Here is a 23,994-nt window from a genome sequence, read left to right as displayed (position 1 = left end):
AGTTTATCCTCTTAAGCCTCTTATTCAGTTAGCCCTGTATGAGTCTTAGTTGCCTCCTATTTGTAAAATGAGGAATAATACTGGTGGCACAGAAATTTTGAGAGGAAGAACTCAGGAATTTCAGTCCTAATGCCCAGGTAGTGTGCTCACAGGGAGGGCACACATACATTCTCGCAATAGGATCAAGAACATGTTCAGAAACATGTTGCATGACTTTTGAAGAGCCACTTAAATTACCATTGGTCCTTCCCAAGTCTCCTGTCCTTGTCTTCTTGGAGGGTAGCTTAGAGACCCATCAGGATCTAGCTTAGGAGAATTAAGCTCCAGAAAGCATGTTAGTCCATGCTTCAGGATCTTTCTGTCACTGGAGAACCTAGACAGGCGTGCTTCACTCTGATGCTGTAGCAAAGTGGGCCATGAACTTGACAAAACTGACTTCAAGGAATCCAAGTTCATGACACACTTTTGCTGTAACCCGAACTAATCACTCCTGCTTCCTTCTATTAAGACATCCATTCTCTTGCAGTAATGGAGAATGAACCAGTTCCAGCCAGTTAAGGGCAGAGGGAGGTGCTAACTCCAGCACTTGTACAAAGTCATTTGGAGCACAGGGGAGAAATCCAGTTGGCTTTGGAGTGTCTTGTTGGAAAACTAGGACAGGGTGAGGTTGAGTCTATGTAGAAATGTTGGCTTCTCGGTTCTGGCAGAGTCTTATGGTACGTAGAGGTCTGATGGAGTTAGGAAGTCAGAGGTGAAAGCTCAGAGGCAGGTGGATGTATGGATGAATGAATAGAAGGATGGATGCATGAAGGGATGCAATGGGGCCCTTGGGGCACCCTCCTGATGCCATTGACATTGCTGAACATGGGATGTCCAGTCCCTCAGGTGTTCAGGCCACCTACCAAAGACAAAATAACTCACTGAGAATTTCCCACCCAGTTCAGCCCAGCCCAGCCCCAAAATTCTTTGACCAAAGAAGGGAGTTGGAGAATCCTATGCCTCTGTTACCATGGGTAAGTTCAGGTTGCCTCGACCCTCAGGCCAAAGCAGTTCCCTTCTGAAGCACTGACATCATACAGAGCTTTGTGGCTTAAAGAATTACCCTGAGGGCAGGGACCCCAGGCAGGGTAGACAGTGACCTAAGGGACCAAATGTAAAGTCACTTCAGTTGTGGGCAACGAAGTCACTTGTACAATCTGCCATCCACATCTGCCTTCCCCTCCCATGTTCCTGTAGGTCACCTCATGTCACACTGCTCCTGTTCTATTCCTCCACTGGTACTGCAGAGTTCTCCTTGTTCTCAGATGGGATGGCAAGGTAGTCAGACCTATAGAGGACACAGGGAAAGGGAATCAGAGCTTCAGTGCCTGGGGTGGGAACACAAGAGGGGGAAGGAGCAGGGCACAGGAGCAAGGATCTATAGAACAACTCTGCATTTCCTTCTGCTGTGTTTCCCAAGAGAAAAACAACCTTTTCTGCAGATTAAAATAATCATTTCCCCCATATATGTATATGAACACCCACCAGGAGTGTATAGCTTCTCATTTATCCATGTTGTCTTCAGCATTTAGTTAGATTAATATGTTGGCCAAGGCTCATGCCTCTAATCCCAGCACTTTGGGAGGCCAAGGCAGGAAAATTGCTTGAGCCCAAGGGTTCAAGCCTGGGCAACATAGCGAAACCCTGTCTGTACAAAAAATACAAAAAACTAGCCTGGCATGGTGGCACGTGCCTGTAGTCCCAGCTACTTGTGAGGCTAAGGTGGGAGGATCACCTGAGCCTGGGAGGTTGAGGCCATGATTACGCCACTGCACTCCGGCCTGGCGACAGTGAGACCATGTCTCAAAAATAAAATAAAATTAAATGTTGGTCAAAATGACAGCTGTGAAATTATATTTTATAGTTGTTTCACATGTTTATAGGCTATTTGGGTTTCTACTTCTGAAATTTGACTGTTCATTTGCTTTCCAGTTCTTCTGAGATCTTTATCTTTTTCACATTGATTTTTCTTTGATGGTTTCACGTTTTGACAATTTCTCCCAGTCTCTTGTTTGTCTATGAATTTTGCTTATGGAGTCTTCTAATGAACAGCTGATTCTTTACATATAATGTAATCAAAGTTATTTTTCCTCTTGGATTTGTGCCTTTTGTATTTTATTTGGGAAATTTTCTCTATTGCAAGGTGATAAAGATATTCTCTTATATTCCCTTAATGAAATTTTCAAGTTTGACTTTTACTTTGAGTTTAAATCCCCTGACAATTTATTTTGGTTTAGTATGAGAGATGGGGAATCTAATTTTGTTTTGTGTTTTTCTTTGTTTGTTTCTATATAGATTAGGAATTTTTCCTGGACCACTTACTGGGCAGTTCATTCTTCCTTCAATGATTATAACATCATCTGTCTCACATATCAGGTTTTCCTACATGCATTAACCTGATTAGGGGCTTTTTGTTTGTCCACTTCGTATGCCTGTGCAGTATCACAAACTCTGTATTCTGATAGCTCTGTAAGAAACCTTCATCTGGCCGGGCGCAGTGGCTCATGCCTGTAATCCCAGCACTTTGGGAGGCTGAGGCAGGCGCATCACGAGGTCAGGAGATCAAGACTATCCTGGCTAACATGGTGAAATCCCATCTCTACTAAAAAAATACAAAAAATTAGCCGGGCATGGTGGTGGGCGCCTGTAGTCCCAGCTACTCGGGAGGCTGAGGCAGGAGAATGGCGTGAACCCGGGAGGCGGAGCTTGCAGTGAGCCAAGATCACACCACTGCACTCCAGCCTGGGCAACAGAGCAAGACTCCATCTCAAAAAAATTAAAATAAAATAAAATAAAATAAACCTTTGTCTCTGATAAGACAAATCCTACCAACCTCTTGCAAATTTACTGCTCTTTCTTTGAAATGGTTTAGACCAAGGGTGGGCAAATTATGGCCTAAGAGCTAAGGACAGTTATTTGCAAACAAATAGAAGAACAATACGTGACAGGGACCTATGGAGCCTGCAAAGCCTAAAACACGTATTATCTGGCTATCCCTTGGTTTAGACTATTTTTGGTCACTTAGCCTTCCATGTGACTTTTAAGATCAGTTTATTAAGTTCTTTGAGAAATCTAATGGGCATTTGGATTGGAATTTCATTGAATTTGAAGATTAATTTGGGAGAAAATTGTTTACACTTTTGAGGTTTTATTCTCCATCTAGTTACATTTAAAGTCTTTCAGTAAAGGTTTGTAACTTTTTCTTTAAGTGTCTCGTATATTTTTGTCAAATTTATCCCAGAAACTGGAGAGTACTTGTTGCTATTGTAACTTTAAAAGCATTTTAATATTTTAAATATTTAAATATGTTACTAAATTTGTTGCTGGAATACAGGTGATTTTTATATTTTGATTTCTATCAACAATTTTGTGGAACGTTCTTCCTAGTCCTAATAGTATTTTTGTAGATTCTCTTAGGTATCCTATGTAAATAGTAGGTATAAATAATGATCATTTAGTTTCTTCCTTTCCAAGTCTTTTTCTTCCTTGTATTTAGTTGGTCTTCACCTAGGATTTCCGATACAATATTGATGGAAACAGGGAGAGGTAGTCTCCTTGATATGTTCCTGATATTACAGGCATTTGAGGTTTCAACACATAGATGATATTTGCTATAGGCTGCCATTTATCACTTTAAAGATGCTTGGTGTTTAGGTGTAGATATATTTTATTTATTCTGCTCAGAGTATATTATGCATCTTGAATCTGAAGAGTCATCCTTCCCTTAGCCGCTCTGTCTCTGAACACTGTCTCTCCTCCATTCTCTGTTCTATTGTTTTTTTTTTTTTTTTTTTTGAGACAGAGTCTCACTCTGTCTCCAGGAGTGCAGTGGCGTGATCTTGGCTCACTGCAACCTCTACCTCCTGGGTTCAAGGGATTCTCCTGCCTCAGCTTCCTGAGTAACTGGGATTACAGGCATGCACCACCATGCCCAGCTAATTTTTGTACTTTTAGCAGAGACAGGGTTTCACCATGTTGGCTAGGATGGTCTCGATCTCCTGACCTCATGATCTGCCTGTCTCGGCCTCCTAAAATGCTGGGACTACAGGTGTGAGCCACTGTGCCCAGTGTCTCTGTTCTATTCTGATACACCTTCCCATTTTGTTTCCTTTAGATTTCTTTGTCATGGTTCATCTTTTTCCATCTCTGTTCTTCAGTCTGTAGAACTTTCTCACATTGATCTTCTGGTTATCAGTATCTAATCTTCTGTAGAACCAATCCATTGAGTTTTAAATTTTATTGGCTATATTGTTCAATTCCAGATTATTTTGTTTGTTTCTATTCAAATCTGCCTCTTCTTGTATCTGAGAAATTTACTCTATTCTTATGCTTTTGGCTTTTTCTTTTATTGCTCTAACTATTTAAACAAACTTATTTTTATTATTTGTTTATTTCTGAGACAGGCCTCACTCTGTCACCCAGGCTGGACGGCAGTGCTGCAATCACGGCTCCCTGCAGCCTCAAACTCCTGAGTTCAATTGATCCTCCCACCTCAGCCTCCTGAGCAGCCGACACCACTGGTATGCGCCACCACACCTAGCTGCTTTTTTTTTAAATTTTTTGTAGAGATGGGACCTCTCCATGTTGGTCAGGCTGGTCTTGAACTCCTGGACTCAGTCAATCCTCCCTCCTCTGCCTCCTAAAGTGCTGGGATTACAGGCGTGAGCTACTGTACCGGGCAAGCTTATTTTTTATATTTTGTTGGGTCCTTCTTGTGTCTAAAGCTCCTGGGATTCAATCCTGCCATTTTTCACTCTTGCTCATGCTAGATGACTTTTTGCCGTGTCTTTTAGTTTTGGACTGGACTATGAAGTCAGCTCCAGCAGTGCTCTCTCTGGGGAGTCCTACTAGGCCTTGGCTGAGAGTGAGTTCCTTCAGAATGGGTTTCATTTCCTTCTATAAGACATTCATAGTTATCACTGGCCAGGGACTAATTTTTACTGCATTTCTCAGCTTAGAGGTTCCTGGGTCATGTGGATAGTATATATTGAAATCTCAGACATTGCGAGAGCAGGTTTGTGGTTACTAATTCTCAAGAATCTTTATTTTTCTACTTGGAGTTAGGCCAAGATGCCTAAGTTTTTCCCTAGGCTGGTGGGCTGATTATTTTCTGGACTACCGTTTATGTGAGTTGTAACCTTCTGAGGATTCTGGCTCTGCGGAGGGCCTCGGTTCCAACTCTGTTTCTTGTGCAGGCCCAGTTGTAGGTTCTTCCTATCCAAGCACTAAAATCCAAGCACTGAAGTCACCAGGAATTGCTGCCTCCCTCAGCAGCACACTTCTTTCTCTCCTTATATTCAGTCATTTGTAATGTTTTACTTCCCTAAGATCAGAGATATCATGCAAAATGATGCTTTTTTTTTTCGAGACTGAATCTTGTTCTGTCGCCCAGGCGGGAGGGCAGTGGCACAATCTCAGCTCACTGCAAACACTGCCTCCCGGGTTCAAGTGATTCTCCTGCCTCAGCCTTCTGAATAGCTGGGATTATGGGAATGTGCCACCATGCCCTGCTAATTTTTTATACTTTTAGTAGAGACAGGATTTCACCATGTTGGTCAGGCTAGTCTTGAACTCCTGACTTCAGGTGATCCTCCTGCCTCAGCCTCCCAAAATGCTGAGATTACAGGCATGACAGCCACCATGCCCAGATATAATAATATTACTTTAATGGGTTGTGGTAGCAGCTGATGGTCTTTGCCTTAGTGGTTAAGTGTGCTGGCCAAGAATCAGCAGGCCTGAATTCAAACATCGCTTTGTTTCTTAAGTGATGTTTGAATTAAGCAAATGTTTAATATTTCTTAAGTGATATTTCAACATAGTATTGGAAGTTCTGGCTAGGGCACTCAGGCAAGAGAAACAAATAAAGGGTATTCAATTAGGAAAAGATGAAGTCAAATTGTCCCTGTTTGCTGATGACATGATTGCATATTTAGAAAACCCCATCATCTCAGCCCAAAATCTCCTTAAGCAACTTCAGCAAAGTCTCAGGATACAAAATCAATGTGCAAAAATCACATGCATTCTTATACACCAATAACAGACAAACAGAGCCAAATCATGAATGAACTCCCATTCACGATTGCTTCAAAGAGAATAAAATACCTAGCAATCCAACTTACAAGGGATGTGAAGGACCTCTTCAAGGAGAACTACAAACCACTGCTCAGTGAAATAAAAGAGGACACAAACAAATGGAAGAACATTCCATGCTCATGGATAGGAAGAATCAATATCGTGAAAATGGCCATACTGTCCAAAGTAATTTATACATTCAATGCCATCCCCATTAAGCTACCAATGACTTTCTTCACAGAATAGGAAAAAACTACTTTAAAGTTCATATGGAACCAAAAAAGAGCCTGCATTGCCAAGACAATCCTAAGACAAAAGAACAAAGCTGGAGGCATCATGCTACCTGACTTCAAACTATACTATAAGGCTACAGTAACCAAAACAGCATGGTACTGGTACCAAAACAGAGATATAGACCAATGGAACAGAACAGAGTCCTCAGAAATAATACCACACTTCTACAACCATCTGATCTTTGACAAACCTGACAAAAACAAGAAATGGGGAAAGGATTCCCTATTTAATAAATGGTGCTGGGAAAACTGGCTAGCCATAAGTAGAAAGCTGAAACTGGATCCCTTCCTTACTCTTTATACAAAAATTAATTCAAGATGGATTAGAGACTTAAATGTTAGACCTAAAACCATAAGAACCCTAGAAGAAAACCTAGGCAATACCATTCAGGACATAGGCATGGACGATATTTGAATTAAGAGTTTGCCTTACATTTTACAGATGAGAAAAATGAATTTGGGAGAGTTTGCTCCCAAATTCAGTGTTCTCATCTGTAAAATGGGTATAATAATGGTGCCTATCTCTTAAGTAGCGATCAGGAAGAGGGTGGAGGATGAATGTAAACTGCTTAGCACCTCACCTGTGAGAGCAAGCATTCTGAGGGTGCTAGCTTTCATTATTACTTTGGCATCTCTGAACTTACGCGTTTTCTTGGGCTGCCTCTTCGGCTTTTGAGACCTTTCTGTAGCAATATATCATCTCAATGAGCAGCCACAAAGTGAGGAAGACCAGAAGGATGTACATCATGATTTCTGAGACCACAGAGGTGAAGTCCTCTCCGGCTGAAAGAAAGAGAATGAGGCTCAGAATATGCAAGACCAGCAAACCTAGGGCCGTCATTGGAGCCATATTTTAAAATACAGCTTAAATAAAGACTGAGTAAAGAAACTCAAGAAGATGTCAAAGGAATTCCAAATCCTGACTCTCCCACCATTGGCTTTCTCACTGGCTGTCGTCGGTTGCTCAGGAGCCAGGGAAGAGGGAGTGGGATGCCTGGAAGAAGCAGCAGAGCAGTGGAAGGAATCTTGGCCTCAAAGTGAGCTATCTAGAGCTGGCTCTCCATTTTGCTATTTACAGGTATGTAAACAACATTTTCCCTTACTTGAGACTCAGTTTCTTAGTTTGTAGGATGAGGATAATAACACCAGTCAGGGGTTTGTGAATATTACATTATCTAATGTATTTCAGAACGTCTTGTGAGATTAAAAGTCTACACAGATGTAAGGAACATGCCTTATTTCAGCTGCCTCTGTCTTTTGAGCTGCCGATGGTGGAAGGTGGTATTCCTGGGGAGAGAGCATTGGAAAACTCATTCAGGGCCAACACAGACAGCCTCCATGTGATATGCGCATGTTCTCTACAAGTCTGGGTTAGAAACAAGACCTTCCAGGTCATCCCAAAACCAAACATCAATATTGGAGGATTTAGTGTATCAACCACATTGTCCCCAGGGCTGTACATTTGAAACAGTTAGGATCCTGCCATTTCCCTGCTGAAAACTCTTCAATGCTCCACACTGCCCTTACGATGAAGTCCCAACTCTGTTCACATGACATGCAAGGGCCTTCACAATCCAGGCTTTCTTACCTCATTTCCATTTGGTTGGCCAGGAAAAACTGCTACACACTGTGGTATGTTAGAATCTGTGAACTTTTCTTCCTCTTCCCTCTTCCTGGATTGTGTCTCTCACCTGTGGCTAGTTCTGTGCTAATATCCTCTCCTGCTTTGCAGTCTCCCAGTAGTTCTAGATTCCTATGAGGTCCCACCCTTTGTGAAACCATCCCCAACTTCTCATGCAGAGCTATTCACAACCTTCTCCATGTACTTTTCTTTTCTTTCTTTCTTTTTTTTTTTTTAGATGGAGCTTCTCTCTTATCACCCAGGTTGGAATGCAATGGCATGATCTCGGCTCACTGAAATCTCCCCCTCCAAGGTTCAAGCAATTCTCCTGCCTCAGTCTCCCAAGTAGCTGACATTACGGGCGCCCACCACCACGCCCAGCTAATTTTTTATACTTTTAGTAGAGATGGAGTTTCACCATGTTGGCCAGGCTGGTCTTGAACTCCTGACCTCAGGTGATCCTCCCGCATTGGCCTCCCAAAGTGCTGGGATTATAGGCGTGAGCCACTGCGCCCGGCCTGCATGCACTTTTCTCATCCATCTGTTATAAGAGTTGTATTGTGTTGATCTTTCTTTTCTGTGGACTGTGTGCTTATTGAGAACATATTTATTTCTGGATTATCTGCCTGCTGTGTAAATCTTAGAATATTTAAAGTGCTCAATAAGTACTTATTGAATGAGTGAAAATAAATATTATCTTATTTGTTTCATGATCAACAAAAAGGAACATGAAAACATACTACATGGCAGATATCCTGATATATCTACGCCTTGCTAGTGGGAGGAATGTTGCAGCCGCCTCTCCCCTTGCCAGCTCTCAACAGCAAGTCAGATTTATGATCTGCAGTTGTCCATTGGATCTAAGTCACCCCCAAATCCTTGGTTGTTAAGAGTACAGCACAGCCTGCCATAACTTTCAGCCCAGAAAGCAGTCCAAAGGCTCCAGGATCATCCAGATTTCCAGCTGGAGCCAGAGGTTATAGATGCAGTGTGAGGCACGTGAGAATGCCGTACAGCTCAAACGTCTCACTGGCTTGCTACCACCTGGTGCATTATTTATGATTTGTTTGGCTTAAAGCATGCTTTCTCTTTCAAAATGCAGTATCCCACAAATGGCAATACAGGAAGCTGTCCTCAGTATTTTTAGTTACCTCTAGGTGAAGAGGCCTCAGGTTTCTGCCTTAGGGCCAGGAGGTGACAGCCTATGCCAGAACAAACCCAACTTGAACAAAGAGAACCAGGGAGACCTTCTACGACCACAGGAATGGAGGACATGTGGGGTTGCTGGGCAGGTGTCATGGTGGGGGAGGGGTGCGTAGCTCTGAGCAAGATGAGGGCAGGGAGTATCTGATGTCACAGAGGCAAAAAAAGGAAAGAAAAAAGAAAAAGTGGCAGGTGGTGGGGGTGGTGGCGGCGGGAAAAGCAGCAGTGGAAAGAAAGCCCGCAGGATAGGCAAACTCTGGATTTTCGTCCTGCTTCCAGTGCTAATTTGCTTCATGTCCCTGAGCAAGCCCCTTGCTCTTGCAGAGAACTCTTCTCCCAGCCACAAAATGAGGGGCACCAGAGCTGCGCCCTCCAATCACCTGGGGAGTCATTCAACTCGCATATGACCTCACTCACCCCTGCCGATCTCACACCTGCAAGGGTGCTGCAGAGGTGTCTACATTTGGAGGAAGCCAATGTGGGCAAGTCTGATGCCTGCCCTTTATCCAGAGGCTCTGGATTAAATAAATGATATCCACGCTTCCTTCACACCCGACCATCCACGAGGCTCTGTGGCTCTGATAATATACTTGTTTTTCCTTCTGTTTTTACCCGAGGCTTGCTCTGGTGCCTGGCAGACGAACTAGCTCAGCCTTGCCACACTTCCCACCAGCTATGCACGAGGGTCTCTGGAGCCAAAAGCCTGAGCGAGCGGAGGTGGAGACAGTTGGACACTGTGCTAGGGTCTGGCAGGCACCAACCGAAAGTTCCAGACGGTGACCAGGAGAGGGCGCCAGGGCCCCACCCCGGGAGGAAAGGTGTGTAACAAACGGGGGCTAAAGGAACTTCAGAACAGGGGAGTACCTTAGAGAGCCCCTGGCCCACCCCTTCATTTCACACCAGAGCAGCGGGGCTCAGAGCAGGGAAGTGACTCATCGGGTCTGAATTTAGGAGCCCTGAGAGTCCTTCTGCGCTTTCAGAATTGACCTACCTTCCATTTTAGTCATATCGTCTGACCCGTTCGTTCATTCACTCTGAGGACTGAAACTTTGCTTCATTATTTTTATCACAACGACATGATAAAAAATGAATAAACCTGTGGCCTGGAGGTTAGGATTCCTGGATCCTTTTTTCTAAGAAGAGCCCCGTCTTTAACTTGATCTTTTCTTTCATGCCCCACACTTTGGCCGGCTCACCAGCAGTGATAATGCTGGAGATAGACTGAGAAAGGCTGGAACTCCCCGCTCAGGATGCAGGACTCCGGTTGCAACAGAAACACCTGAGTTAGGCTGCTGAAAGGCCTTCCCACGCACGAACACGGAACTAGCTGTAGGAGTCCAAAGATTTTAAACAAGGCTAGAGAGCTATTGACCTGTCCCCTTCTCCCAGCAGAGAATGAACTATGTAATAAGAGATGCCACAGATGGGGAAGGGGTGGCACGTGTGATTACTGTGAAGCAAGACAAAAGAAGAAAAGATTGTCAAACTTTGGTTTAGAGAGAGGTTCTCAAAGTGCGGTCCCAGCAAGCAGCACTGCCTGCCAGGCAGCGTGTCACGCAATGCAAACGTTCAGGCTCCACCGACAAAAGCAGAAAGGCTGGCTTCCAAAAAGCCCTGCAGGAGATTTTGAGGTTTGCTAATGTTTGAGAACCCCTGGCTTGGAAGCATGTATTGCTTCCACGCAGAAGGAGAGATGACTTCGAGGTAACCTCATGAGATTTCTCTGAGCCCACTGAGTCAGGGATTCAACATAGGCCAGAGAAGAAGGCCTAGCTGAATCAGTAGCTTTAGGCCTCATGGAGGCTAGCCTCTTTCTCCGGGACCAGGAAGAGCTCATTCTATCATCTCCAAGCCTTTCTGCTTTGAGGAAAGGCACAGAAAGACAAGCTGCTTGGGCGGTTTACAGGAAGTTGGCCACCAGAGGAAGATGGGTCAATGGTGACATTTTTAGATGTCACCATTCCAAATACACAGGTTTTTGCACTCTTTAAGGGCCTCACTCATGTGGAAAACTGCTGTCCTACCCTTCCCTGTCCACAGAGAGCAGGACGCCCTAGAGACCCTGTGCCTCAGCCTCACCCTCCTCGGTGACTCTTAGGGGGATCAGCCGCGTTGTCTTCACAAAGGGCCGATGCGCCTCAAACTCAAACTCCCGGGACACATTGCAGGTGTAGAGGCCAGAGTCGTTCAGAGTGACGTTGAGCACAGTGATGGACACGTCCTGCAGGTCCTTGCTGCCATTCCACTGCAGGCGCCCCTGAAAGGGGCTCTCCACCTCCTGGTGGCCATTCCGATACTCGTAGATCTGCAAATAGAGGAGCAGACGAGGGTAGGGCCAGGAGAGGAGATGGCAGAAGAAAGCTGAGTTACGGACAAGGCAGAGAAAAGGAGCAGAATTGTGCATGGACAGGGAAGAGAGGGAACAATGTCACCAGCAGACCCAGAATGTGGGGGTGGGATGAAGAGGCACAGAGGAGGGTAGGGAAGGGAGCAAAGACAAGGAAGGACAGGCAGAGGCAGCAAGCATCAGCGCATGTGGACATGGTGAGGACAGAGGCAGCCAGGGGTGTGCAGGAAGAAGCTTGGCAGAAAAGAAAGCAGTGGAAAGAGGGAGAACAAAGGCAGGCAGGAGAAGGGTATGGGAGCCCAGGAGGCGGACATTGAGAGAAAGACAGGATTGGAAAGAGACAGAAGGAGAGAACAAGAGAGTAAGATGTGTCCCAGGGCCGCCAGCAAGAGAACAAGGTAGAGACAGCAAGACAGGCAGATTCATTAGTAATAAAGACATGTGAAAGCCTTGGCTTTAAAACTGGACTCTCTGTGCTGGTACTCATCAGGGGCTGTGGGACAGGCTGGGCCAGGCCACAGGAAGGGGGCCCAGGATGCTGAAGCATGGCAGATGAGCAGAGAGCCATCACCAGAGAGGCACACGTCACATCTTTTGCTTTGGACTGAACTTTAACTGAAATCTCATCTTTTAAATTTCTTTCCTCAACACTTCCACCCTCTGACATAACACACCTTTTTTTCCTCTCTCTCTATAGCTGTGCTGGCTATTCTAGTCTCCACTAGCCACAGGTAGCTACTTAAATTCAATTTCTTAGATATTAAATAAAATGTAAAACTCAGTTCCTCCATGGCACTGGCCACATTTCAATTATTCATAGCCACATGTGGCCGGTGGCCACTGTATCGCACAGCACAGACAGAGAAGGTTGCCACAATCACACACATTTCTATGAGACAGCCTTGCTCTGGACTTCCATGGCTGTTTTTGCTGTCATCATTTTATTTTTCATTTTCTTCTTCTCCTTCTGATCCACCTCACTTTGGGCAGACCTGGAAGCATCTATCAGTGGCAGCTATCAGTGGTACATGACCAGGCCTGAAGTCCCTGGGGGCCTTTGCATCTGGCCAAGCCATCCAGCCTCCTGCAGCTGGGGGCTAGCCTCAGTTGCAGCTTCATTGACGTGTCACTGTCAAACCTGAGCCAGGCTCTGGGAAGTCTCCGCTGGTACCAGTCTTGGCACCTGACTGTAGCAAATTTACATCAGAATGGCACATAGAAGCTAGAGTCAGAAATGAGTTCAGCTTTAGGATAGTGAGAAAGAAGAGCAAGCTAAACCCAGTTTCACCCTTCTGTTGTCTCCGTTACAAATCTTTGTGAAGGAGAAACTTGCTCCCAGGAAGGCAAAGCAGTGCCATAAAAAGGGCCTTGTTGGCCGGGCGCGGTGGCTCAAGCCTGTAATCCCAGCACTTTGGGAGGCCGAGACGGGTGGATCACGAGGTCAGGAGATCGAGACCATGCTGGCTAACACGGTGAAACCCCGTCTCTACTAAGAAATACAAAAAACTAGCCGGGCGAGGTGGCGGGCGCCTGTAGTCCCAGCTACTCGGGAGGCTGAGGCCGGAGAATGGCGTGAACCCGGGAGGCGGAGCTTGCAATGAGCTGAGATCCGGCCACTGCACTCCAGCCTGGGCGACAGAGCGAGACTCCGTCTCAAAAAAAAAAAAACAAAACAAAAAAAAAAGGGCCTTGTATCTGCTGTTAGACCACCTGGCTCGAGTCTAACCTGTCTTAGTTATTAATTAAACTTCTTTGAACCTCAGTTTCCTCATTTCTGTGTCTATCTTTTCTCTAGCAAACACTTAACATAGTGCTTACTATATTCCAGAAACTATTTTTAATGCATTAAAAATTATAGCTCATGAGTCCTGGTAACAGCCCTATAATTTGGCTATGCTTTATATCCCCACTTTAAAAATGACGAAACCGAGGCACAGAAAGGTTGACCAACATGTCCAAAGACACAGAGTTAATAAGTGTGAAGTCAAGAATCAAACCCAGGCGACCTGGCTCCAGAGTCAGTGAAGGAGTAAATAATGGTCATCTCCAAGGTGGTATTCAAAATATATGACAACCGACCAGGCACGGTGGCCCACGCCTGGAATCCCAGCACTTTGGGAGGCCAAGGTGGGTGGATCACCTGAGGCCAGGAGTGACCAGCCTGGCTAACATGGCAAAACTCTTTCTGTACTAAAAATACAAAAATTAGCCGGGCATGGTGGTGCATGCCTGTAGTCCCAGCTACTGGGGAGGCTGAGGTGGGAGAATCGCTTGAACCTGGGAGGTGGAGATTGCAGTGAGTGAGATCATGCCACTGCACTCCAGCTGGGTGACAAAGGGAGACTCCTTTGAGAGAGAGAGAGAGGGAGAGAGAGAAAGAGAGAGAGAGAGAATATATACATACATACATATATACGTGTGTGTGTGCGCGCATGTGTGTGTGTGTGTGTGTATATATATATATGACAACCACTTTGCCACTGGCACCAACCAACCAGAACTGACATTGGCCATGGTGCAGGAGCAGAATCTGGAAGACTCCCTGCTCTGCCAGGAGCGAATCTCTCAGTTTCCAAATCACGGATAAGTCGGGGGGTTCAGCCACTTAGGAGACTTGGCACAGCAAGTATCCATGAGAGAACTGTCTAAAATAATTTATTCGCTGATGTGGCTGTACTGGGTGTCCCGGGTGAATATCACCCTTGGATCACTCTTGGTCATCCCTGTCACTCCTATTTCACTAGGACTGTAGGAGTTAAAGGAGCTAACCTTTGTTATTTCACATAATGATGCTTTGTGTTATTCCCATTTATTTATTAATTTAATGCATATAATAGGATGGCACAGAAGATTAGATGAAAACACCTGCAAAACGCCTGTCAGGGTGCCTATCACATAGTAGGCTTTATGGCTTATCTCTTTCCTCTGCTTCCTCCAGCCTATAATCAAGGGTGCTTGCAGCTGGCCCAGTGCCCTTTCTTTCAAACAAGCTGGGGCTTCACTAAGGCTGTCAGTTATCTGCTGAGGAGCTGTCAGTGTTTGAAAGAGAAAGAGCCAGTGTTTGCTAGCTCGGCATCCCCCAGACTGTCAGGAGCCAGGCTGGGAACGGCAGAGGCCAGCAGAAGAAAGGCCAGAGTCAGCAGTCTAACATACAAGGAAATCTTTACCGCCCTCGGGCCTGTAGAACCATTCCACCACTGTGGTGGCCTCCACCTCCTCTCTCTTCATGCAGGAGATGCAGCGCAGCTTCATGGGGTTGCCCTGCACAGCCTCCGTCTCCGAGGGCACTTCCACACACACGGGGAAGCAGACACTGGCTGCAGAGAGGACGGGTGACAGGGAAGGAACAGCAGGTGGGGGGGAGGGGCACAGGAGAGAGGCATTGGAGAAGAAGGAGGGAGGGAGGAGAGACAGAGAAGGAAGAGTCATGAGGCGAACTTGAAAAAAGTCACGTGCACGTGTCTACACCCTCACCTGCGCTCCCTGAGTGTACAGGCTCAGAACAGGTACACATTGGAGGCCTAGACCTCCAATGCAGACATTGACTGAAATCCTTCCCCCGGAGGCAGTGGAGATGCAGCACAGTAAATTACACTTGGGCCCTGCCCTCTAAGTCTTACAGCCCAAGTGGGAGACCGGGCATGCGCCTACCCAGCGACCATCCATCCCCCTTCATTCCCCTACCATTCATTACAATCCACTCTCTGCCAGGTCTGATGCTAGACTAGAGATGCGAAGATGAATAAAACACTAACTATGCCCTACGTGCGTTTATAACCTAATAGGGAACACAATTCCTAACCAGGGATTAAACCTGACCACAGCAAGTAACACACTCATGCTACGTTCTGCTCACAGAAGACAGGCAGTTAGTTACTCCCAGCTGGCCTGGGGAGAAAGGAAGAGAAGGATGGTGAAGCATGAGGCTAGAAAGGTAGACAGGACCCACGCTGTGAAGACCGCTGTGTGTCCCTTCCAGTGTGAGGTATCAAATGTTTTAAAGCCATGGAGAGATGTAATTATATCTGTGTTGCATGAAAACTGTAGGTAATTCTGACACATGGTGGAGGTTGGAGCAGCAGTGAAGAAAATGGCGAGCGGACCACTAGGCTGGAGCAATGGTCTATGCAGAGGAGTATAGTGAGGCAAGTTAAAATCTGGAGGGGGTCAGACTGTGGGACACCTTGCATGCCACACAGAGGTCTAGACTTGGTGTTTCTGCCCTCTGGAAACTTGAAGTCTGCTTTTTAAAAGGAGGCAAGTATATCAGCTTGATAATTCAGAATAACTTGAGTGGGACAAGGCTGCCAGCAAAACATGTGCAAATGTGGGCTGCATTAACAGATGTACAGTGTGCAGGAGGAAGGAGGCGTAGCTTCTTGGCACTGCTTTTGGAACAAATCTGGACTATTACGATCAGTTCAGGATGTCATATTTTAAAAAAGGAAGTTGTTCAAAGAGTGCATGCCCAGAGGTGAAGGAGATGGTGAAGGGTCTGGAGATAAAGTCTGGTGAGGAACAAATGGGAGGACTTGAGTTGCTTAGCTTGGACACAGAACATATCTGTCTTCAAATATTTGAAGGCTGGCAGGTGGAAGAGAAATATGATTCTGCGCAACCCTAAAAGTTATAAGAAAAAAGTAAGTTTAATGCAATAAAAAAAGAATTTGCTGGTTTTAGAGCTGTTCACAAATGCAAATAACTGAATGGTAAGAGAGTGTACACAGCATTGTTTGGGATATTTGAAAGTAAGAGGAGGTCAGGTGCTGTGTCTCACACCTGTAATCCCAGCACTTTAGGAGGCTAAGGTGGGAGGACTGCTTGATGTCAGGGGTCCGAGACCAGCCTGGGCAACATAGTGAGACCTCTGAGTCTACAAAAATAAAATAAAATAAAAATTAGGCAAACATGAAAGCACACAACTGTAGTCCCAGCCACTCAGGAGGTAAGAAGATTGCTTGAGCCCAGGAGTTTGAGGTTGCAATGAGCTATGATGGCACCACTGCACTCCATACTGGCTGACAGAGTAAGACCCTATCTCTCAAAAAAAAAAAAAAAAAAAAAAAAAAAAAAAAAAAAAAAAAAAAAAGTTGGCCACCACGGATTGTTACATTAGAATTAGAATTAGACTTTGAAGATCTCTTCTGATGCTATTTTTTCGTGAATTAATAATAAAAACAGAACCCCCAGAAAAAGAGAAATATTACACACTGACATTTAAAAACTAGTCCACTGTTAATGGTCAGCCTGTTCATCTCCTGGCAGAGCGCTCTTTCCTAAAAGCAGGGGACGGTTTTATTTAGAGCTTAACATGACACTGACATAAATGAATTTTGAGTCCAAAAACTGTGTTTGATTGACTTAGAAGGCAGTGTATTTCATTTTAAAATATAGAGTTTAAAAACGAGTGGCACCATAATTAACTTAAAGTTTTAAAAATCCAGGTAAAATAAATTTAATTGGGTTTTCAACTCTCTAGCAAGCTGGGCAAGTCTTATCTGACAGTCTTCTAGAGGGCCTACTGCTTCTGCAGATGGTGAGCCACTTTAATGGAGAGGGGGCCCACATCTAGGGAGAACTGATCAGAAACATCTTCGGCATGTGATGAGTTTGAAGTATTGATTATAGATCTGATTGAACAAAAAGGAAATGTGGTTTGTGCAAAAGTTTGTGAGTGGGCAGAGGGGTAGAGGGTATGTAGCAGGAACTCCATGTAGCATGGAAACTTGAGGCACATTCATATTTAATGAGAGCTGGCAAAGATAAATTCATTCATTTCATGTTGACAAACTCAGAAGTGGAGTAAGAAGTCTCAAGGAATGCACAGTTACAATTATAGAGGCAAGGTGAAGATAGAATTTGACAACTGAAGAGCTGGGTTTGATGTACTATGTGATCTGAGACTCAGTTTATTCATCAACATAATTCTGAAAATTACATCTCTCTAGTAGGTTTGTCATGAGAGTTCTATGGCTTAATTTACATGAACACGCTTTGTACAAATGTCATTATTCATGTTATTCTATCCTTTGTTTATTTCACAAATATACTGAGTACCTTCTGGGTGCCAGGCATTATTCTAGGTACGACGAATACACCAGAAAACAAAATAGAAGAATCCCTGTTTTATGGAGCCTACATTCCAGCGGAGGTAGAGGGAAAACAGTAACATTAAATGGTAAAAAGTTCTGTGAGAAAAAACAAAACAGTACAGGAGAGAGCGTGTTCACAGGATCATTGGAGGATGGCCTTTCTGAGAAGGTATCATTGAGCAGGCACTGAAGAAAAGAAATGAGGGTATAAGCTATATACATCTGTGTGAAGGCATGTCAAACACAGGAAATTGCTACTCAAGGGCTTAAGGGGCCCAAAGGAGTGTGTTTGTCGTGCTCAACAGACAGCAAACAGCCCAATGTGGAAATTACGGCAAACAAAGTGAGAATAGAAGGGGATGAAGTAGTGGGAGGGATGGGCAGGGCCAGATCGCGGCAGGTCTTATTGGTCATGTGACAACCTTGGCATTTGCTTAGAGTAACATAGGAGCAGCAGAAGGTTCTGAGAGGAAGAATGATGGGATCTGATTTGTGCAAGATCATGTGATCTGATGCTGCATTGGGAATAAACTGATGAAGTGAAAGACACAAGGGTGGAATCAAAACAGTTAAGAGGCCTGGTACAGGGATCGGATTGGAAGACGATTTTGTTTGGGTGAAGATGACAGTAGAGCTGGTGGAGTTTGAAAGAAATGAAATGAAAGAAATGAAAGAAAATGATTTGCTGGATTAACATCTTTGATTAGGTGAGAGGTGATGTGCTCTAGGGAACAAGTAGATGGGATGGCAGAGATAGACGCACAGTTAGTTCATTTATAGTTAATGGAGGGAAGGCAGTCAGGATGGCAATTGGGATATGGCAGCAAGTGGGATAGCCCCTCTCTTTTCTGGGTTGCTCCTAAGGTAACAATAATCCAAGGTATCATCATAGAGCAAGTCCCACTGCTTCCCTTCTAGTCAAAATCCAGTTTCAGGGCATGAGAACTCTACTCATGTGATCCTGGAGAGTACATTGAAAAATAGCCACAAAGTCTCCCCACCTCTGTTTGCTTGCCTTGTGCAGTATGACTTGCTGCTCCTTGCTTCAAGAGGTAACGTCTGTTTCTCCATCCCTTGAGTCTTCAGCACACCACTGCCTTTTTCTTTCTCTTCTTTTCTCTTCTTTCCTTTTCTTTCTCTTTCTCTCTTTCTTTCTCTCTTTCTTTCTTTCTCTCTTCTTTCTTTCTCCTTCCTTCCTTCCTTTCTCTCTTTCTCTCTTTCTTTCTTTTCTTTCTTTTTCTTTCTCCTTCTTTCCTTCCTTCCTTCCTTCTTTCTTTTGATGGAGTTTTGCTCTTGTTGCCCAGGCTGGTGTGCAATGGCACGATCTCAGCTTACCACAACCTCCGTCTCCTGGGTTCAAACAATTCTCCTGCCTCAGCCTCCTGAGTACCTGGGATTACAGGCGCCCGCCATCACGCCTGGCTAATTTTTGTATTTTTAGTAAAGACGGGGTTTCACTATGTTTGCCAGGCTAGTCTCAAACTTCTGACCTCAGGTGATCCACCCACCTTGGCCTCCCAAAGTGCTGGGATTACAGATGTGAGCCACCGTGCCCGGCCCACCACTGTCTTTCTTTCTATGAAGCCCTTTAGGTATTCAAAGAAGGCTGTAAATATGGCAGGAGCTCAACCTACATTGCTGACTAAAAGTAACAAACTCTTGGAATAATGTTGACCAAATCATTTGACCTTTGTTCTTCTCTTCAATTTCCATAATAATAATGAAGAAATGTATGAGAAAGAAAACCGTGATGTATTAATAATGATCATATTTCACTAAGGAGTAGCATCCATCTATCATAGGTGGATAATAAAGTATTATGAACCAACTTCTCTGAGGCCCTCAAATCTTTCTCTTCTTTGGACATTGCCAAATTTTTCCTCCTAAGATTGCTCTAAAATGCTTTCCTTTGCACTGAGATAATGAAAAATTTGATTAGAATATAAACAATTTCCAAAAAGGGGTAATAAATGAAGTTATTTTTAGATTCTGACACCCTGACGTGACTTGGTCTGCCAGTTTAGCTGGTCACTTAGGGTCTTGAATAGGATGCATGAAGGACCACTAGGGGAAGAGAGGAAAACACTCCCTAATGCACAGGGCAACTAGAATGGCAGGCCTGGAGAGGAAGGGCAGAGAAGGTACTAGGTGCTAGTAGGTGAGGCCCTAGGACAGGTGATGGTGTAGGGGAGGGATGGGATGGTAGCTCAGAAGAGAAATGGGAGGACAGGTGCCCTCCTGGTGATTGTGTCCATGAGAGGTGCTGGAAGGAGCACTGGAAGACTGAAATCAGAAAACAAGGTTCTCTAGCAAGTCCTTTCCCTATACTGAGCTCATTTTCTCACCTCTAAACTGGAAAGAACACTCTTTCCCCTGACTACCTTGGGGAGAGATATGAGGACCGAAACAAGCAATGTATTGAAAATTACTTTGTAAACTGTGATGCACAGGCAAGTATAGGGTTTTATTTATTTATTTTTTCAAAGGCTGGGCATGGTGACTCATGCCTATAATCCTAGAACTATGGGAGGCTGAAGCAGGAGGATTACTTGAGCCCAGGAGTTAGAGACCAGCCTGGGCAATATGGCAACACATTGTCTGTATTAATTTTTTTTTAAAAATCTCTTTAAAAAGTAAAAATTATTACATGCTTTAATAAAGGAAATAAGGAAACTTTTTTCCATGCATGCAGAAAGTAAATGGAAAGACTCTTTCCCTTCATATTGTATATCATACTAAAAAATCAACTTTGGAAGGGGGAATGCATCTAACCCAGCATTGTCCAATATTGGAATTACATACAAATCAAATGAAATTGTGTCTGTGAAGGGAGGCTGTTTTTCTTTCTTTTTTTCCTTTTTTTTTTTTTTCTTTTGAGATGGAGTCTCGCCCTGTTGCCCAGGCTGGAGTGCAGTGGCACTATCTTGGCTCACTGCAACCTCTGCTTCCCAGGTTCAAGCAATCCTCCTGCCTCAACCTCCCAGTAGCTGGGATTACAGGCATGCACCACCATGCCTGACTGATTTTTGTATTTTTAGTAGAGATGGGGTTTTGCCATGTTGGCCAGGCTGGTCTTGAACTCCTGACCTCAGGTGATCCACCCACTGCAGCCTCCCAAAGTGTTGAGATTACAGGCATGAGCCACAGCGCCTGGCGAAGGGAGGCTGTTTTTCTTACATGTAACAACCAGGTATCCTGAACCACTGCTCGTTCCCTTCCACAGCCTTTCAGTTTGGTGAGACAACACTCAGGTTGCAAAGAAACTGAGAATGGGCAAAGATGGGCATACTGTGTACACTTCTTCCAAAGTTTTTTTGGGGTTGGGGAGGGGTTGGGCACTCTGTCAATTCTAGCAATATTCTTCAAAGATTTCTCTACCATTCGTCTGTGGAGCTAAAAAGGATGTTAGATATCACCCGTGCCAACTTCCAAACATTACACAGAAAGAACCAGATAGCACTCTAAGGTTGTTACATCGTAAGCTAGTGGCAAAATTGAGACTCCAATGCAGGTTGCACAAGTTCTAGTTAAAAGATTCTTGGATGATAGCATGTTCTCTCCCTCCACTGCAATTCAGAAAGGGATCTCAAAATCTTAGATTAGAGTTTAGGAAGAAAGTCTCTGCAGAGACTCACCCCAACCCTTATCTACAACTTCAGCTCTACCTACATTCTTTTTATATGGCCAGGCTATCATCTTCTATGCCTCCTGTCCCCAGCCTTAGTCTCCTCTGAGAAAATTTCAGCCTTAATCTTCAAGGCAGGTGAGATCATTGGCAACCTATTATGGCTACTCCGTCTCCAGGTCTGGTACTCTATTGGGGATGGCTGGTGATGAGTCTGCCCTTGGGGCTGACTTTACCTCCCTCCTCGACCTTCCTAGTAGTCTGTCTCATCAGGCATTTTGACAGGAAGCTTGGCTCTGCCTCTGGTCACATGCAAAATCCAGATAATGCTGGCAGCTAGAGTTAGTCCTGGAGGCTTGAAAAAGTAATACTAAAGCAAAGAGGCAGTTCCCATCAGCATGTCTGCCACCATATAGGCTGGATGAATTTCATGCCAACCATGTTCAGGCGTGAACATAAGCTCACATGCCTCGTTTCAGGGAGGCAGGTGTGTACAATTGTGTCCAATTACCCTGGGTATTGATTTTAGCACGGAGAAAGGTAGCTAAGATCATGTAAAGCAATCTATCTGCTGAAGAGAACCTATATTTTATCTGAGGATCTAATCATAGACACCAAGGCAGAGATGCCCAGAACTATGACGCCCCACCCCCCACCATACACATACTACTATACTCTCACCCATGCATTCTGATGTCTATACTAACATGCTCAGACACATGCTAATGCATACATCCAGACACTGAAATATATTTACATACAGTAAAACATTGTCTCAATCACACAATTAGACATTATCATATAGACTCAACTCCCTTTACACACGTTCAGGCACTCCAAGACCGTTTCTGACACTCTCCTCAGTCTTTACTGTTTCAAGTGTAAGATTCCCTTATTTGGAGAGGGAAGGTCACCTCAGTCTCTCACAGCTGACAAGCAATAATCTATCCACCTTTGAAGGCAAAAACCCAGCTCTCTTCCCCAAACACCAAAGCATCTTAGTTCCACAGGTTCATGCAAACAAATAAACAAACAAACAAACAAAAAAAAAGAAAGATGCGTTTCATAGTTGCCTATTTATTTACTATATAGCAGTAAATGGCTGAAGCCTGTTTTCTTCCCATTCCTTGTTAAAATTAAGAAGATGATGAGCAACTAAAGTATTTTCACTCTCAAAATTCATGCATCCAGCTTTCATGTTTGTTTATTTTTTAATATACAGAAACGAATTTGAAGACCCAGTAAGCTTTCCAGGAGTATGGACTCCTTGATGAGATATAAAATGTAACCACACAGGAGGTTTTTGTTCGTGAACGTGACTGCATTTCCTTTCAGCAAAGGGAAAGGGAAAAAATACTTTGGAATGATCAGGAAACTGGAGGCAGGGCGGAAGAATCACCAAAGGAGGTTGGAGAATACCGGGAAAGGGCGGTGGTGAGGCGCCTTTCCAATCTCAAAATCCCAGCTCTCATGGAACCCCTGCGATCTCCATGTCTGGCAGATATGCACAGAGGGAAGCCAGCCAGAGCTCTTTTCTGTCACCAACGACATCAATGTGTTATTATTGTTAGCATTATTACTGTTACCTGCATGCGGCATGGCGAGGTGCTGGTACTTACCCCAGTAGATAAGCACGAGAGAAACCAGGGGAAACAATCTGTTGAAGGCAGGCATCTTCTGGGGCTGGCGGCTTCCGAGGCTACACAGAGAGATTCCCTCGGTCAAGGACTGCGCCCTCTCAGATTCTTTCGAGGAAACCCTTTGGGACGAACTGCCCCCAGGGGGCGACTTTCTGACCGAAGGAAGGGCCGAGCACCGGTGCCTGGAGAGGCCCTGGGGGCTTTTGGAGCCGGGCGGGGGCTTTGGACCCAAAGCGACCCCACTGAACCTCCCCACTTCGAGGGAGATAATCAGCCGCTCCGCGCCAGCTCTCGCCGGCGCTCAGCACCACGGACAGTCGCCTCCCCGCCCACCCCGGAACTCCAGCTTCCACTCGCGCCCCTGCCTCGCTCGTTTGCGTCCAGGGCAAGCTCAGCTCGGAAGGGAGTCGCACTGTTGGCCTAGCAGCCAGGCTGTCGAAGGGTCCAGGTTGATTCACCTCTCGCCTCCCCAGGATCTGCTGCACTCGGACTGGGATCCTCCGAGCCCCGCAGCTCCTGCTTCGTCCACCCTGACCGCTTCTTCAGCTGGGCGTGTCCCCACAACCGAAGCCTCCGGGGCCGCCCGTCTGGGCTACAGAACGCGTTCCACGTCGGTGCCGTCCACGCCCGCCCACGGCTCCCCGGGGAGGTGCAGCGGGGCCGGGAAGGAAGCGGCAGCTCTCGTTCGGCCGGCGATGTCAGAGGTTGGGGGGTGGGTGTAGAGGGGGAGCCCCTTCCCGGGAGCTCGCCCCCGGATGGTGCGGGGCCCCGACCCCGGGTGGCGGGTGATCAGCAACCCTTCTCTAGGCCCCCAGGCCGTGTGTGCTGTCAGCCCTGACATGCGCAGGCGGCTCTCCGCCCCCACCGCCGCCCCGGACCCTCCCCCTAGTGCACACTCCCCACCCCCTAATGGGCGTGCCCCTCCCAGTGCCCAGCGCCGCGCCGAGCGGGGGCGGAGCCGGGAGCGGCGCAGACACTTGCAGCCCGGAGATCTCCGCTCGCGCGCTGGCTGGTTTCTCCAGGTCTCCCTCTCGCGCCGCCGCACCTCCCTCGAGCTCGGGC

General features: G+C 45.6%; 1 protein-coding gene across 1 annotated transcript; it reads right to left on the bottom strand.

The window, feature by feature from the left end:
• Positions 1 to 701: 701 nt before the first annotated feature.
• On the bottom strand, positions 702 to 23,784 carry SCN3B (sodium voltage-gated channel beta subunit 3). The gene is made up of 7 exons (XM_003910862.5): positions 23,391 to 23,784; positions 22,912 to 22,991; positions 14,729 to 14,892; positions 11,308 to 11,533; positions 7,049 to 7,187; positions 1,242 to 1,327; positions 702 to 898 (listed from the first exon to the last, which is right to left on the bottom strand). The coding sequence occupies exons 2-6, from the start codon at positions 22,964 to 22,966 to the stop codon at positions 1,264 to 1,266; spliced, it is 648 nt and encodes a 215-aa protein (XP_003910911.1). The 5' UTR covers positions 22,967 to 22,991; positions 23,391 to 23,784; the 3' UTR covers positions 702 to 898; positions 1,242 to 1,263.
• Between the last annotated feature and the right edge of the window lie 210 nt (positions 23,785 to 23,994).

The sequence above is a fragment of the Papio anubis genome, chromosome 12 (assembly GCF_008728515.1).
Source record: "Papio anubis isolate 15944 chromosome 12, Panubis1.0, whole genome shotgun sequence".
In the NCBI taxonomy this organism is placed as follows: Eukaryota; Metazoa; Chordata; class Mammalia; order Primates; family Cercopithecidae; genus Papio; species Papio anubis.
This window is presented reverse-complemented; position numbering and strand designations above follow the sequence as displayed.